Below are 10,621 nucleotides of genomic sequence, written 5' to 3'. Positions count from 1 at the left end.
AGAGGATAGGTGTAAAACGCCTGGGAATTGCCGGGGTACTTGGGGCCGCGGGCTTAACTGTCCCCTCCCCGACTCATCCGGAACGCCCGGGGTGAAGAGGGAAAGCCGACTACGTGTACGAGCCCAGGCGGTACGCGACATCTGTGGCCTGCCTCCCCGCGTCCCGGGAAGAACGGCCCCCTTTCCCCACCCCCTCGCTGTTCCCGGCAGCCCTGGCCGCCCCGCCCCCGCCGCAGCTGCTGCTTCCATCCCCACCCCGCCCGGCCCTTTCTGCCTCGTCATCTCCTGCCCCGCCGAGGCTCGACCCGTGAGTGGGGCCGCCGGGAGCGCACGGACCGGGAGCCCCCCCGACCCCCGGCTGCGGTAGGGAAGAGAAACTGAGGTTGGGCAAAATCCGCGCCCCACCAAAACCAGCCGCGCCCGAAGGAGGTCTGTGAGCCCCGCCCCTCGGCAGGACTCTAGCTCTGGGGCTGGGTGGAGGGGAGTTAAGGGTTCGCACGTGCGCAAAGGCTCCCGCAGTTTTCCACCACCTTCGCTCCCTAGCAAACGGACGCGCGGGGAGCGAGGTGGGGAGGGCGGCAGAGACCCCGTCCACGCCTCGTAACTGGAGCTGCCTGGTGCTCCGGGAAGGATCTGGGCTGTGACCACTGAAGGACATAACTTCGGTATTCACTTCTGAGCATTGAGTTTCAGGGAGAGGACCCGGACCAGCTGGGGTCTCTGCACCGCAGACAGGACAGAGGATAGGACTCGGGGTAATGGAAGGAGGAGGCTAACATGAAAAGAACCTGGGGAGGCGTGAGAGAGAAGGAGGGGCCAGTCTAATCTTCCCCCTCCCTCTCTGCACCTGTACAGAGTGGGTTCTGTCCTCCCTCCCTTCCTGCACTCGATTTGGGGGACAGGCTTTGGAAGCCTCAAGAGAAGAGGGCAGAGGATCCACAGTACACAGTGCAGTGATGTCAGCCTAGTGGTGAGGGTATATGTTGTTCACTGGGGTACAGAGGAGAAGGAACCAGTCTGCTTGTGGGACACTCAGGCATTGGGGTGGATGAGGGGACATTTGAGTCTTGGAGGATGGATCCACAGCATGGAGGGAGGAAAGGGCATTCCAGGCCTAGGCAACAGCATCTGCAAAGTTTGGGAAGTGCCAGTACTGAGTGGTGGAGGGAAGTGGGGGAAAGCCTGGCTGTCCAGGGGGTGGGAAGTGAACAGATAGTCTGGATTCCCTCTGATAAGCTGTGGGGGTGTGGGGGACAGGTAGTTACGGCTGACATTTTGCTTGGCAGGAGACCTTGTAGTTCAGGCTGGAGCAAGTCAGATTCCACTTCTGCCAGTTGATCTCGCTGAGCCTGTCCCCTTATCTGTAAAATGGGGACAAAAGCCCTACCCCAGAGAGTTGTCAAGGTCGCTATTCTGTGGGGGTGATGGGATAGGAGTGAGCGGTACTCAGAGAGACTGTTGTAGGAGATGAGATGACCATAGAGGGGTTGAGGGAGATGCTGATAACTCACTGAGAAGTGGAGGAGCAGCATTTGTCCCTGATGGGACATGAAGGGAGAGAGAGGGGTAAAGGGTAGTCCTGGTCTCTGCTCATGGCCTGGGGGAAGGGCTGACACTTCAGTATGGCTAGGAGGAGTGAAATGACCAGGGAGGCATAGCATGACACCAGGTAGACCTGGGAAGCAGGATGGGGGCTAGGACCAAATCCTAGACCTAGAACCAGGTAAGGAGGTAAAGGAGGGACCCCAAAGGGAGGACGAGACCCAGGAGGGTGTTTTGTGGACAAAGCCAAGGCCAGGGGAGATGGGCTGAGAGAGGGAGTGGTCCAGGGCCTGACCTAATTGCCGTTAATGCCAGGGGCCTTGCTGCCTGGGTCAGGCCACCCAAGAGGAGATAGGCCATTGTCCTTGGTTGTCAATAAATGAACAAAGCAGATTAATTTCTGCCTAACACCTGCTGTTTGGGAGAGACAGCCTCTCAAAATGGGAGGATCTATGGAGGAAAACAGTGAAAATTCAATATTTGCTGGTAGCTTTTATGAGTTGGGCCCTGGGTACTTAAAGATGATGGCTGTAAATCATTCCCAGGGCAGCAGGGAGACAGTTTGGCCTCAGGTGATGTCAGGAGATCTCGGTCAGAGCTAAGACTCAAGAGAATTCAGGTATCCCTGCTCAGGTATTAGAACCAGGAGAGACCATGAGACCACTTTGGGGTTACAAAATGGTGGTGGCATTGGTGAGGTGGTGCAGGGGCAGGGCCTGTCCTGGAAGGATGGACCTCAGGATAAGGGGTCTGGACTTCCTCCAGCTGGTGAGAGAAGCAGTGGAGGCTCTTAGCACTTCGGGATCTGGGAGGGGGGCGGATTCGAGGCTCTGCAGGGTCTAGGATGGAAGTGAAAGGCTACACTAAGTAAGTGGTGAGGTTGACAGAAATATTGGAAAGACTGGGAAGAACTTGACTGCAAGCTGGGTGTGGGGTATCAGGATCAGTTGTAGGTCTTGCTGCCTGTTAAGTTGGGGAAGCAGGTTGGGAAAGAGAAGTTAGTTTGGATAAACTGGGTCTGAATTGATCGCAGGATCTGCAGGTGGCAGGGGCTCAGGAGGGAGGACATGCTTGGGGAGAGCTGTCAGAGTAGGTAAGGGTCCTTGGAAAGCCACAGTTAACATTTATGGACCGAAGGAGGAGCCTGAGGAGATGGGACAGAAGAGGCCAGGGAGGCAGGAGGACGGATCCTGTGCTGCACTATGGAGCTGGCCGGCCGCTGACTGCCGAGATCGAGGTGAACTTAGACCCCAGTCACGGGTGTTCACTGGGGCCCTGGGAGAGAGGTCAAGGTCAGGGGAGCTCCGGCCCCCACTCCCTCTCTCCCCCCACCTCCCATGCAGCCCCCACCATGGGCAACACGCAGGAGAGGCCATCAGAGACGATCGACCGCGAGCGGAAACGCCTGGTAGAGACGCTGCAGTCGGACTCGGGGCTGCTGCTGGATGCGCTGCTGGCACGGGGCGTGCTCACCGGGCCCGAATACGAGGCGTTGGACGCGCTGCCTGATGCCGAGCGCAGGGTACGCCGCCTGCTGCTGCTGGTGCAAAGCAAGGGCGAAGCCGCCTGCCAGGAGCTGCTGAGCTGCGCCCAGCGAACCGTGCGCGCGCCCGACCCCGCCTGGGACTGGCAGCACGTGGGCACGGGTGAGAGCGCGCGCGGGGGCGGGGCCTAGGTCGGAGGAGGGGGCGTGGCGTGGGAGCACGGAGTTGAGGTCTTCCCCAAAGACCCGCACGTGTGCAGAGGAAACCTCAGAGGGGTAAAATCAGCCTGAGACACTCCCACCTCCGCCGCAGGCTACCGAGAACGAAGCTACGACCCCCCATGCCCAGGCCACTGGACTCCTGAGGAAGCTGGCTCAGGGACCGCATGCCCCTGGCTGCCCAGAGCTTCAGATTGCGATGAGGCCCGGGGTCCTGAGGACTCCGAGGTAGCGCAATCCGGAACCCTCGAGGAAACTGAGCCAGAGCTGGAAGCTGAGACCTCTGAAGGGGCTGAGCCGGAGTTGGAACCCCAAATGGATCCGGAACCAGAGCCAGGGACAGAACCAGAGCCAGAACTGGAGCTGGAGCCCGACCTAGAGGCTGGGGACGAATCTGAAGGTGTGAGGCCGACCAAACCTGGCGGGAGGGCGTGGCCTGGGAGGCGGAGGGAGGGCTCCACCTGACTGACCACACCCCTTCCGTCATCTCTAGATTCCTGAAAGCCTTAACGCTGACAGGCCGCTCCTCGCCCTAGCAGGATGGGATCTAGGATCCTGCCCTGCTGGGGTCAGATGCCACGAAGGCTCCATCTGGCACAGTACCACCGAAAGTGAATAAACTCTGGAGGGTCAGCTTGGACTCTGTGATTCTGGCTCTTTGCCCAGGAACTAGGGTGTGGATTTGTACCTCTAAGTCCCAATGACCTGGGCAGCCCTGTGCCCACGGCCCAGTCCTCAACCCCTTTCCATCCTCAATAGCCCAAGCTGTACCCCTGGAGACCCCAGACCCAGGTCCCCAGTGGGACAAGGGCCAGACCCTTGGGCCCTGCTCCACAGCCCTTTTATCCTCGTGAACCATTTGGGGACATGTGTAGTCACCAGCCCCACCTCATGAAAGCCCCTAGGCCTGGCACAAAGAGCCAGGAAAAGGGTACTTCTTTCCACTTAGAGAGGGCTAGAGCTCATCACCTTGGGAAGTGAGATTAGGAGAGAGAAAGAGAAAGGGATCTCAAGTAGGCAGAGCCCGCACAGTTCATTGTAATTGTTTTAATTGTCTGGCTTCTCTCAGGTCTGGGAGCTCAGTGAGGGTTGTGACCAGTTAACTGGTACAAAGAAGGCGCTCTATACCTATTCACTAACTAAATGAATAAGGACTTTCCAGCTGTGTTTCCAAGTTTTCAGATGGGAAAACTAAGGCCAAGGGAGGGAGTAGGACAGGGTCAACCTCACACAGCTGAGTCTGAGGTGAAACTGGAAGCAACAATCATCTTGGCACCTCTCCTGGTCTAGGAGGGGCTCATAACTAGGAACAACGAGGGGCCTGCACCTCAGGCTTGATTGTGGCTGCTGCCAGGCTATGCCAGCCTCTGCCAGAGACCAGCTGTGAGGGTGTGGGCAAAGACAGGGACAGTAGAGGCCAATGCAGGGGATGAAGGCAGGGCCAGGTGAGCTCTTGGCTTGATTCACAAGGCCTGTGTGTGCGTGTGTGTGTCTGTGTGTGTGTGTATGAGTGGAGCTAGGAACAGTCGGTGCCTTCCAGAGGAGCCCTGTTCCCTCCACCGAACCTTCAGAAGCTGCTGTGTCCCAGCCCCAGTAAGTAGAGCACATAAATAAGGAATAAATACATGACAGTGGGAGAGGCAAAATGCTGGAAAGCACACCCCAGCCCAGCTGGGTCTCTACTACCAGGATCCCTGCTCCTTGAGTCTGTGTGAAAGCCAGGACCTCAGGCTCAGGCAATCACCCCAGAAGAAGGGAGATCCCCACCAGGACCCAGTGAGAGGTAGACAGCATGAAAGCTGAAGGAGCACCAAGGGGCCAGGTGGGTGAGGAAAAGACTGGAGTATGCAGACACCCAAAGCCATCTCATGCAAGAACAAGTTTCTACTCCCAAACCATCCCCCCATCCCCATCCATTCTCAGCTTCCCTCCTGCCCCCAGGCTTTTCCTCTGCTCAAAAGGCAGCTGGAGACAGGAGGGCAGATTTAGTTCGCCTGACATGCTGCTGTTGGCCTTCAGGGTCCAGGGAGGCTAGCAAGGGACACAAACTCTCTGCTGTTGCCTCTCCTCCCTCCTGAAATGCTTCTGCCCTCCCCATTCCCCAAGAAACGTGCAGGCTGTGGAAGCACAGAGCAGCCAGCTTCATGTTCTGGGGGCTGATCTGGAGCCCTCTTTCCAGGGCCTCTGCCTGTAGCCCTCAACCAGTATCAGTCATCAGGCAGCAGGCGGCCCAGCTCTGCCTCATCCAGCCGGTTGGTGGTCATGATGTGCTCCAGCTGCTGCCGGTAGCGTGCTAAGTCCTGCATGAAGTGGGGCACCCGGGTGTTGTCCAGCACCCCATGGGGCCGAAGGTGATCTACATCCTCATAGGACACCTGCAGGAAGAAAGCTGGGCCTCAGGAGTAGGCAGGGTGCCCTGGCTTTCAGGCAGCTGGTCCCAGCTCTCTTGCAATGGCCCATAGCCCTTTGCTCCTGGAACTCCTCCCTCTCCCCTCCTGATCCACTCCCAATGTTACGTACCCTGAGGCTCAGTCCTGGGTGTTTGCTCTTTCTCTCAACACCTTCTTTTATCATCTATGTCCTACAATCCCACTCCTGTCTCCAGTCCAGCTTCCCCCCTCACCTCCAAACCTGGGTATCCAACTGCCTTCTGAACACCTCCCCCGGGATATCCCTCAGGCACCTCAGACTCCCCATATCCAACATTACTGGGTGCCGCTTATGCCATCCCCACCCTCCTCACAGTCCCCTAGGTCACATTCCACGTGGGGGCTTAGAATCTGTCACCCTCCCACTCAGAGTGGCCACTGAGTTAAAAAGATCCAGTCTCTGAAGATCTCTCCAGCTTGCCGCTTCCCCTCCAACTGCATGGCCACTGCTGGGTTTTGCCAGACCACCATCAATTCTGCAAAAGTGATCGGAAAGGCCTCCTCCTTTTCCCCCTGCACTCCCTTCCCTAGGCCTCTCCTCCCATATGACAGAGGGAGCCTTCTAAAGCAAACCACCTGTGCCATTCTTCTGCTCAAAGCTCCTAGGATTCCCCATTGCTTTGGATGAAATTCGACTTCCTCAGCCTGGCACAAATACCCAGGGCCAAGGACTTGTTCCCTGGCCATTTCTCCAGCCTCCTTCCCCAGGCCTTCCTGACTGCTCCCTTGGCCTGGAATGCTCACCTCCTTTGAAGTGCAGTGTCTACACACACACCTGTGGGCTGGCTCAAGCACCTGTATTGGCTGCCAGACTGTCATTTCACCTCCTGTGCTCACCTCCACCCACGCTACCCCCAACAGAAAGGCCTGGCACCCAGTCCTCAGTTGAGTTCCAATCAGAGGCTAAGGGAATACTGCAGTGAGGGGGAGAGCTGGCTGGGTCCTCTGAAGGCCCGTGGTCCCTCACCTTGCCCAGCGAGGTCAGCAGCGGGAAATCGATGGTCTGGCGATGCCGCAGAATGCGCACGATGCCATCCAGGTACACCTGATCCTTGCTGAAGCAGCCTGTGGACACGGGAGGGCCGTGAGCCCTAGGCCCAAAGCCCCACCTGCACCCCCCCCCCCCCGCACCCCTGCCACAGATCAGGACACTCCCCACCGCACAGGCGCCCACCGGGCAGCGAGGTGTCAGTCTGGCCGCGCTTGGCGCGCACGCAGTACTCCCAGCGCACGTCGGCGTCCTGCACGTAGCGCGCCAGGTCCTGGAACAGCTGGCGGAAGGACATGTGCGCGGCGCGGTGGATGGTGTAGTAGAGCAACGCGGCGCGCCATAGGAAGGGCTGCTTGCGGAACAGCACACTGTGCAGGCTGGCCAGGCCCTCCTCGGTGGGGTTCGCTGGCCGCAGCCCATACTGCAGCCGGCCCTCGGCGCTGTGCCATGGCTGCCGCGCGTTGTTCACGCCCCGCAGGTAGTGGGTACCTGTGGGGTGGGCGAGGGAGAGGCTGCGCTGGGCCGCGCATCCAAGGGACCCTCCTGCCCGGCCTGGGTCCTGGTTTGCCCAGCTGGACCTCTAGCCGGCGACTCATATATCCTTATGCCTCTAAACTCAGGCTCTTACACAAGTCCCCTCCACCCCAAACTCATACTCACCCAACCCCAGGCAGCATGAAGACTCTCCTCAGGTGAACTCACACCCAAGGATCCAGAGTCTCACATACATGAACCCTCCCTCACCCGTCCAGGGCTACACACACACACACACACACACACACACACACAAACTCTCCCAAACTCACACTGCCCCCCAAGCCCCCAGAGAGGTGCAGGAACTCACACACTACCCCAGCCCCACATCCTGCATGCCCATATCATGCTGATGTCCCCAGCAAAAACCACCTTTTGCCCAGAGCAACAGGATTCTTGATGAGGAGGGACAGACAGAAAAGAATAGTAATTAGTGTCCCATGCTCGCTTTTCCAGCCTGGCCCTATCCCCTCCTAAACCCAGCTCTGTGTGTCTTCAGCTAATTCCATTCCCAGGATCTGAACTTCCACCCACCGGGGAGGGCCTGCATGTTGACTGGGCTTGTGGGACCCTTAGGGCTCTCCCTCTGGCCTGTCTGGGCCTCAGCACTCTTGCCCCACTGTCAAAGGAAATCATAGAGGAAGTAGAGGAAGGAAAAGATACCCAGAAGGAACAAGAAATGAGGGTGAGCCCAGAGAGTGTGCTGGCATGTTCTGGCCTACCTCTGTGAGCCAGAGGAAGGAGGTAGATGCTCATGAAGGGAAGGGGCCCATCCTCCGGAGGGAAGGGGAAGAAAGAGAGGGGGTGGGGTTACTGGAGACCCTCACTGCCCCCCCTTGTCCCAGCCCCCTCTCACCCCTACCCGCCCACCCGCCTACCCCCACCCTGACCTATCTCGTGCCGCAGCATGCCCTCCAACCAATACTGGCGGGCTCCAGTCAGGTTGATGGCCAATGTTGGTCGGCTGTTCTCCACCATCATCACTGCCTGGGACAGCAGGTCCTCACTCAGCTGCACCACAACCTGCAGGCGGCAGAGCCCTGAGCCATGGCCACCAGCCCAGGGGCCAGTGTGCAGGTGGACCCACTGATGCCACAAGGCAGCCAGGCTGGACACTTGGCCACAACACCTACCCTTCCCCACCTCTGCTTGGAGCCAGCTCCCACCTTACCGGGGCAGGGGCAGGGACAGGGCTTGCCCGAGGTCGCTAGCTCCATCACTGTAGAGCTGGGCCTGGCATTGCCCACTCAGCAGCCTGGTTTGGAGCATGTGGAAAAGGGGCCTCGCAGGCAGGGCGAACTCACCTCCCCAGCGCAGCCCTCCTTCTGCATGTATTTGCGCACAATGGACCAGATCTGGCACTTGGTCAGCAGCTGGCCCCCAGTCACAGCCTCAAAGTGTTCATAGGTACCAAACTTCTCCAGGACAGCCTCAATGATGCCAACTGCCTGCACAAAGGGCCACAGTGGCAGGTCAGGCCAGGCCTTTCAGGTGGTAGGGCCAGGGTGAGGTGGGCAGTCTGGACTGACCTGATGGAGGAACTGTCCAGAGGCCTCACAGTACTTCTCCAGCACAGCCGTAGGCATGGGCTCCTGGTACTCGAACTGTGGGTTGTAGGTGTAATGGGACTGGAAGAACTTGTCCCGCTCACGGTCCATGTTGGTTGGCCGCAGAGCCACCAACATGCAGGGGCTCTTGCTGGCACCACGGCCTGCATCCTTTCGAGTCTTAGCAATGTGAGGCAGGGAGGCCGCAGGCCGCAGGGTGCCCCCACCTGGGTCCCGTCCCCGTCCAGGTGGCGCCCGACCCTGGGTGCTGCCCCCCCGCCGGCCAATACTGTTTACGGTGTAGGTGCTCTCACTGCGACGCATGTGGCCACAGTGGCCCAAGTGCAGCTCTGAGAAGGGCTGCAGCTCAGGCCGGGGCCGCAGGGCTGAGGGGACTGAGAGAGCCAGGGGCAAGGCCAGGGACCGAGGCCAGGGGTACAGTGCTGTCCCATCTCGGTCTGAGGGCCTCAGCCTATGGCCCAAGGATGAGGGACTGGATGGCGGGCTGGGGGGTGCCTGCTCATACACCTGAGCCCCTGAGTCCAGCACCATTCTGTCCTGGTGGTCACATCCAGCTGGGTCACTCCAACTCCCCACACGGTCGACTTCTGGAGACACAGAAAGGCATGTGGAGGCCAGCATGAGTGCGTGTGGCCTGAGGACCAGCAGGCTCCATCCACATTGCCCTTGCTGGGCCTTTGGTGGGCCCAGGACCTGACGCCAGGTTCTAACCTGCCCCCTCACCTCCACCCTAGTGTCCATCCCCTCCAGCAGGCTCACCCAAGCAAGCTGGACTGGGGGAAAGCAAGAGGAAGAATCTCATACACCCAGCTAGATGGTGGTTACTCAAATCCCCTTAGACTGTGAGCTGCTGAGAGCGAGGCCTAAGCCCCTACTCATGATCCTAATCCCTGTGCTCAGCGCCCACCCAGACTGGGAGTTTGGTACAGCGTAGCCTCAGCTGCCAGGATGACAGGTGAGGGGGTCTCACTACCTTCTACCTGCCTTCTACCTATGGCATTTTCTCAGTCTCACCCCGCCCCTCCCACCTGGCTCCATCCACTTCCTCCAGCCCATTGGGATTGGGCCTCAGTCAGTTTGAATGCCTGCAGGCCCCTGGCTTATGCTAGTCCTCCACCTGGAATGCTCTCTCTCCTCTGGGCCATCTGCTCAAGTCCAAATTAGAATCAGCTTTTGGTGAGCAGAGGGAAATGTCAGCAAATCCAAGCCAATCCCTGGTCTGTCCCGTAGAGGCATCTTCCTAGTGGTCATCCAAGGCCAGTGTCGGGACACTCACCCCTGACTCTGTACCAGGGCTCAGTCCAACCCAGTCTCTCCCCAGAGACTGACTGAAGGCTCCAGCCTCCAAACTCTCCTGCCTGCTCGGGGACATAATTCCAGCATTTCTCTTCTTTCCTACATCTACTGCACCATCAATCTCTTCCTCTCTACTGGATTCTTCCCATCAGTATAAACACACGTTGTTATTTCTCCATCTTAAAAAACAAAACAAAACCCTCACTTGACCCCACACTCTTCCAGCTCCACTGCATCTCCCTCCAGCGGTTTCCTAGGGCAACACAACACCTCAAGTCGTCTATACTCAGTCTCCAATCCCTTCTTTCCTGTTCTCTCTTCAATTTCACAACAAGTGGGGGCTTTTGTCCCCCACTCTCTATCAAAACTGATCTGACCAAGGTCACCAATGATCTTCACATTGATCAGCAGAATTTGACAAAGTTAATGACTTCATCTTGGCTTGGCCATGTTCTCCACTTGGTTCCCAAATACACTGGAACATGGTTCTCCCACCTCACTGGCTGTTTGTTCTTGGTCTTACTTGCTGGTAATCCCTATCTTTCTGACCTCTTGACAC

General features: G+C 58.3%; 2 protein-coding genes across 3 annotated transcripts; one reads left to right on the top strand and one right to left on the bottom strand.

The window, feature by feature from the left end:
- The first annotated feature begins 246 nt into the window (after positions 1 to 246).
- NOL3 (nucleolar protein 3) lies at positions 247 to 3,884 on the top strand. Of its 2 annotated transcripts, XM_061173049.1 has the most exons (5): positions 247 to 429; positions 2,680 to 2,779; positions 2,886 to 3,188; positions 3,339 to 3,644; positions 3,738 to 3,884. In XM_061173049.1, the coding sequence occupies exons 2-5, from the start codon at positions 2,695 to 2,697 to the stop codon at positions 3,743 to 3,745; spliced, it is 702 nt and encodes a 233-aa protein (XP_061029032.1). In that variant the 5' UTR covers positions 247 to 429; positions 2,680 to 2,694; the 3' UTR covers positions 3,746 to 3,884. The 2 variants fall into 2 exon arrangements, with proteins under 2 accessions (XP_061029032.1, XP_061029033.1); XM_061173050.1 differs by lacking the exon at positions 2,680 to 2,779.
- A 1,567-nt stretch (positions 3,885 to 5,451) lies between these two features.
- MATCAP1 (microtubule associated tyrosine carboxypeptidase 1) lies at positions 5,452 to 9,312 on the bottom strand. Its single transcript, XM_061173275.1, has 6 exons — positions 8,728 to 9,312; positions 8,503 to 8,646; positions 8,089 to 8,221; positions 6,848 to 7,153; positions 6,641 to 6,738; positions 5,452 to 5,619 (listed from the first exon to the last, which is right to left on the bottom strand). Exons 1-6 carry the CDS (start codon positions 9,295 to 9,297, stop codon positions 5,452 to 5,454), a joined length of 1,419 nt encoding a protein of 472 aa, XP_061029258.1. The 5' UTR covers positions 9,298 to 9,312.
- Between the last annotated feature and the right edge of the window lie 1,309 nt (positions 9,313 to 10,621).

This window comes from Eubalaena glacialis, chromosome 18 (assembly GCF_028564815.1).
Source record: "Eubalaena glacialis isolate mEubGla1 chromosome 18, mEubGla1.1.hap2.+ XY, whole genome shotgun sequence".
Lineage (NCBI taxonomy): Eukaryota > Metazoa > Chordata > Mammalia > Artiodactyla > Balaenidae > Eubalaena > Eubalaena glacialis.
This window is presented reverse-complemented; position numbering and strand designations above follow the sequence as displayed.

What these genes read in the sequence shown, in the direction of transcription:
- MATCAP1 (XM_061173275.1), bottom strand. Translation starts at nt 9,297, where the DNA reads ATGGTGCTGGACTCAGGGGCTCAGGTGTATGAGCAGGCACCCCCCAGC. An exon ending in CTGGACAGTTCCTCCATCAG is followed by an intron (nt 8,647 to 8,727) that starts GTCAGTCCAGAC and finishes CCCTTTGTGCAG; the next exon opens with GCAGTTGGCATCATTGAGGC. An exon ending in AGGAGGGCTGCGCTGGGGAG is followed by an intron (nt 8,222 to 8,502) that starts GTGAGTTCGCCC and finishes TGCCGCCTGCAG; the next exon opens with GTTGTGGTGCAGCTGAGTGA.
- NOL3 (XM_061173049.1), top strand. Translation starts at nt 2,695, where the DNA reads ATGGGACAGAAGAGGCCAGGGAGGCAGGAGGACGGATCCTGTGCTGCA. An exon ending in CGCTGACTGCCGAGATCGAG is followed by an intron (nt 2,780 to 2,885) that starts GTGAACTTAGAC and finishes CCTCCCATGCAG; the next exon opens with CCCCCACCATGGGCAACACG. An exon ending in CTGGCAGCACGTGGGCACGG is followed by an intron (nt 3,189 to 3,338) that starts GTGAGAGCGCGC and finishes CCTCCGCCGCAG; the next exon opens with GCTACCGAGAACGAAGCTAC.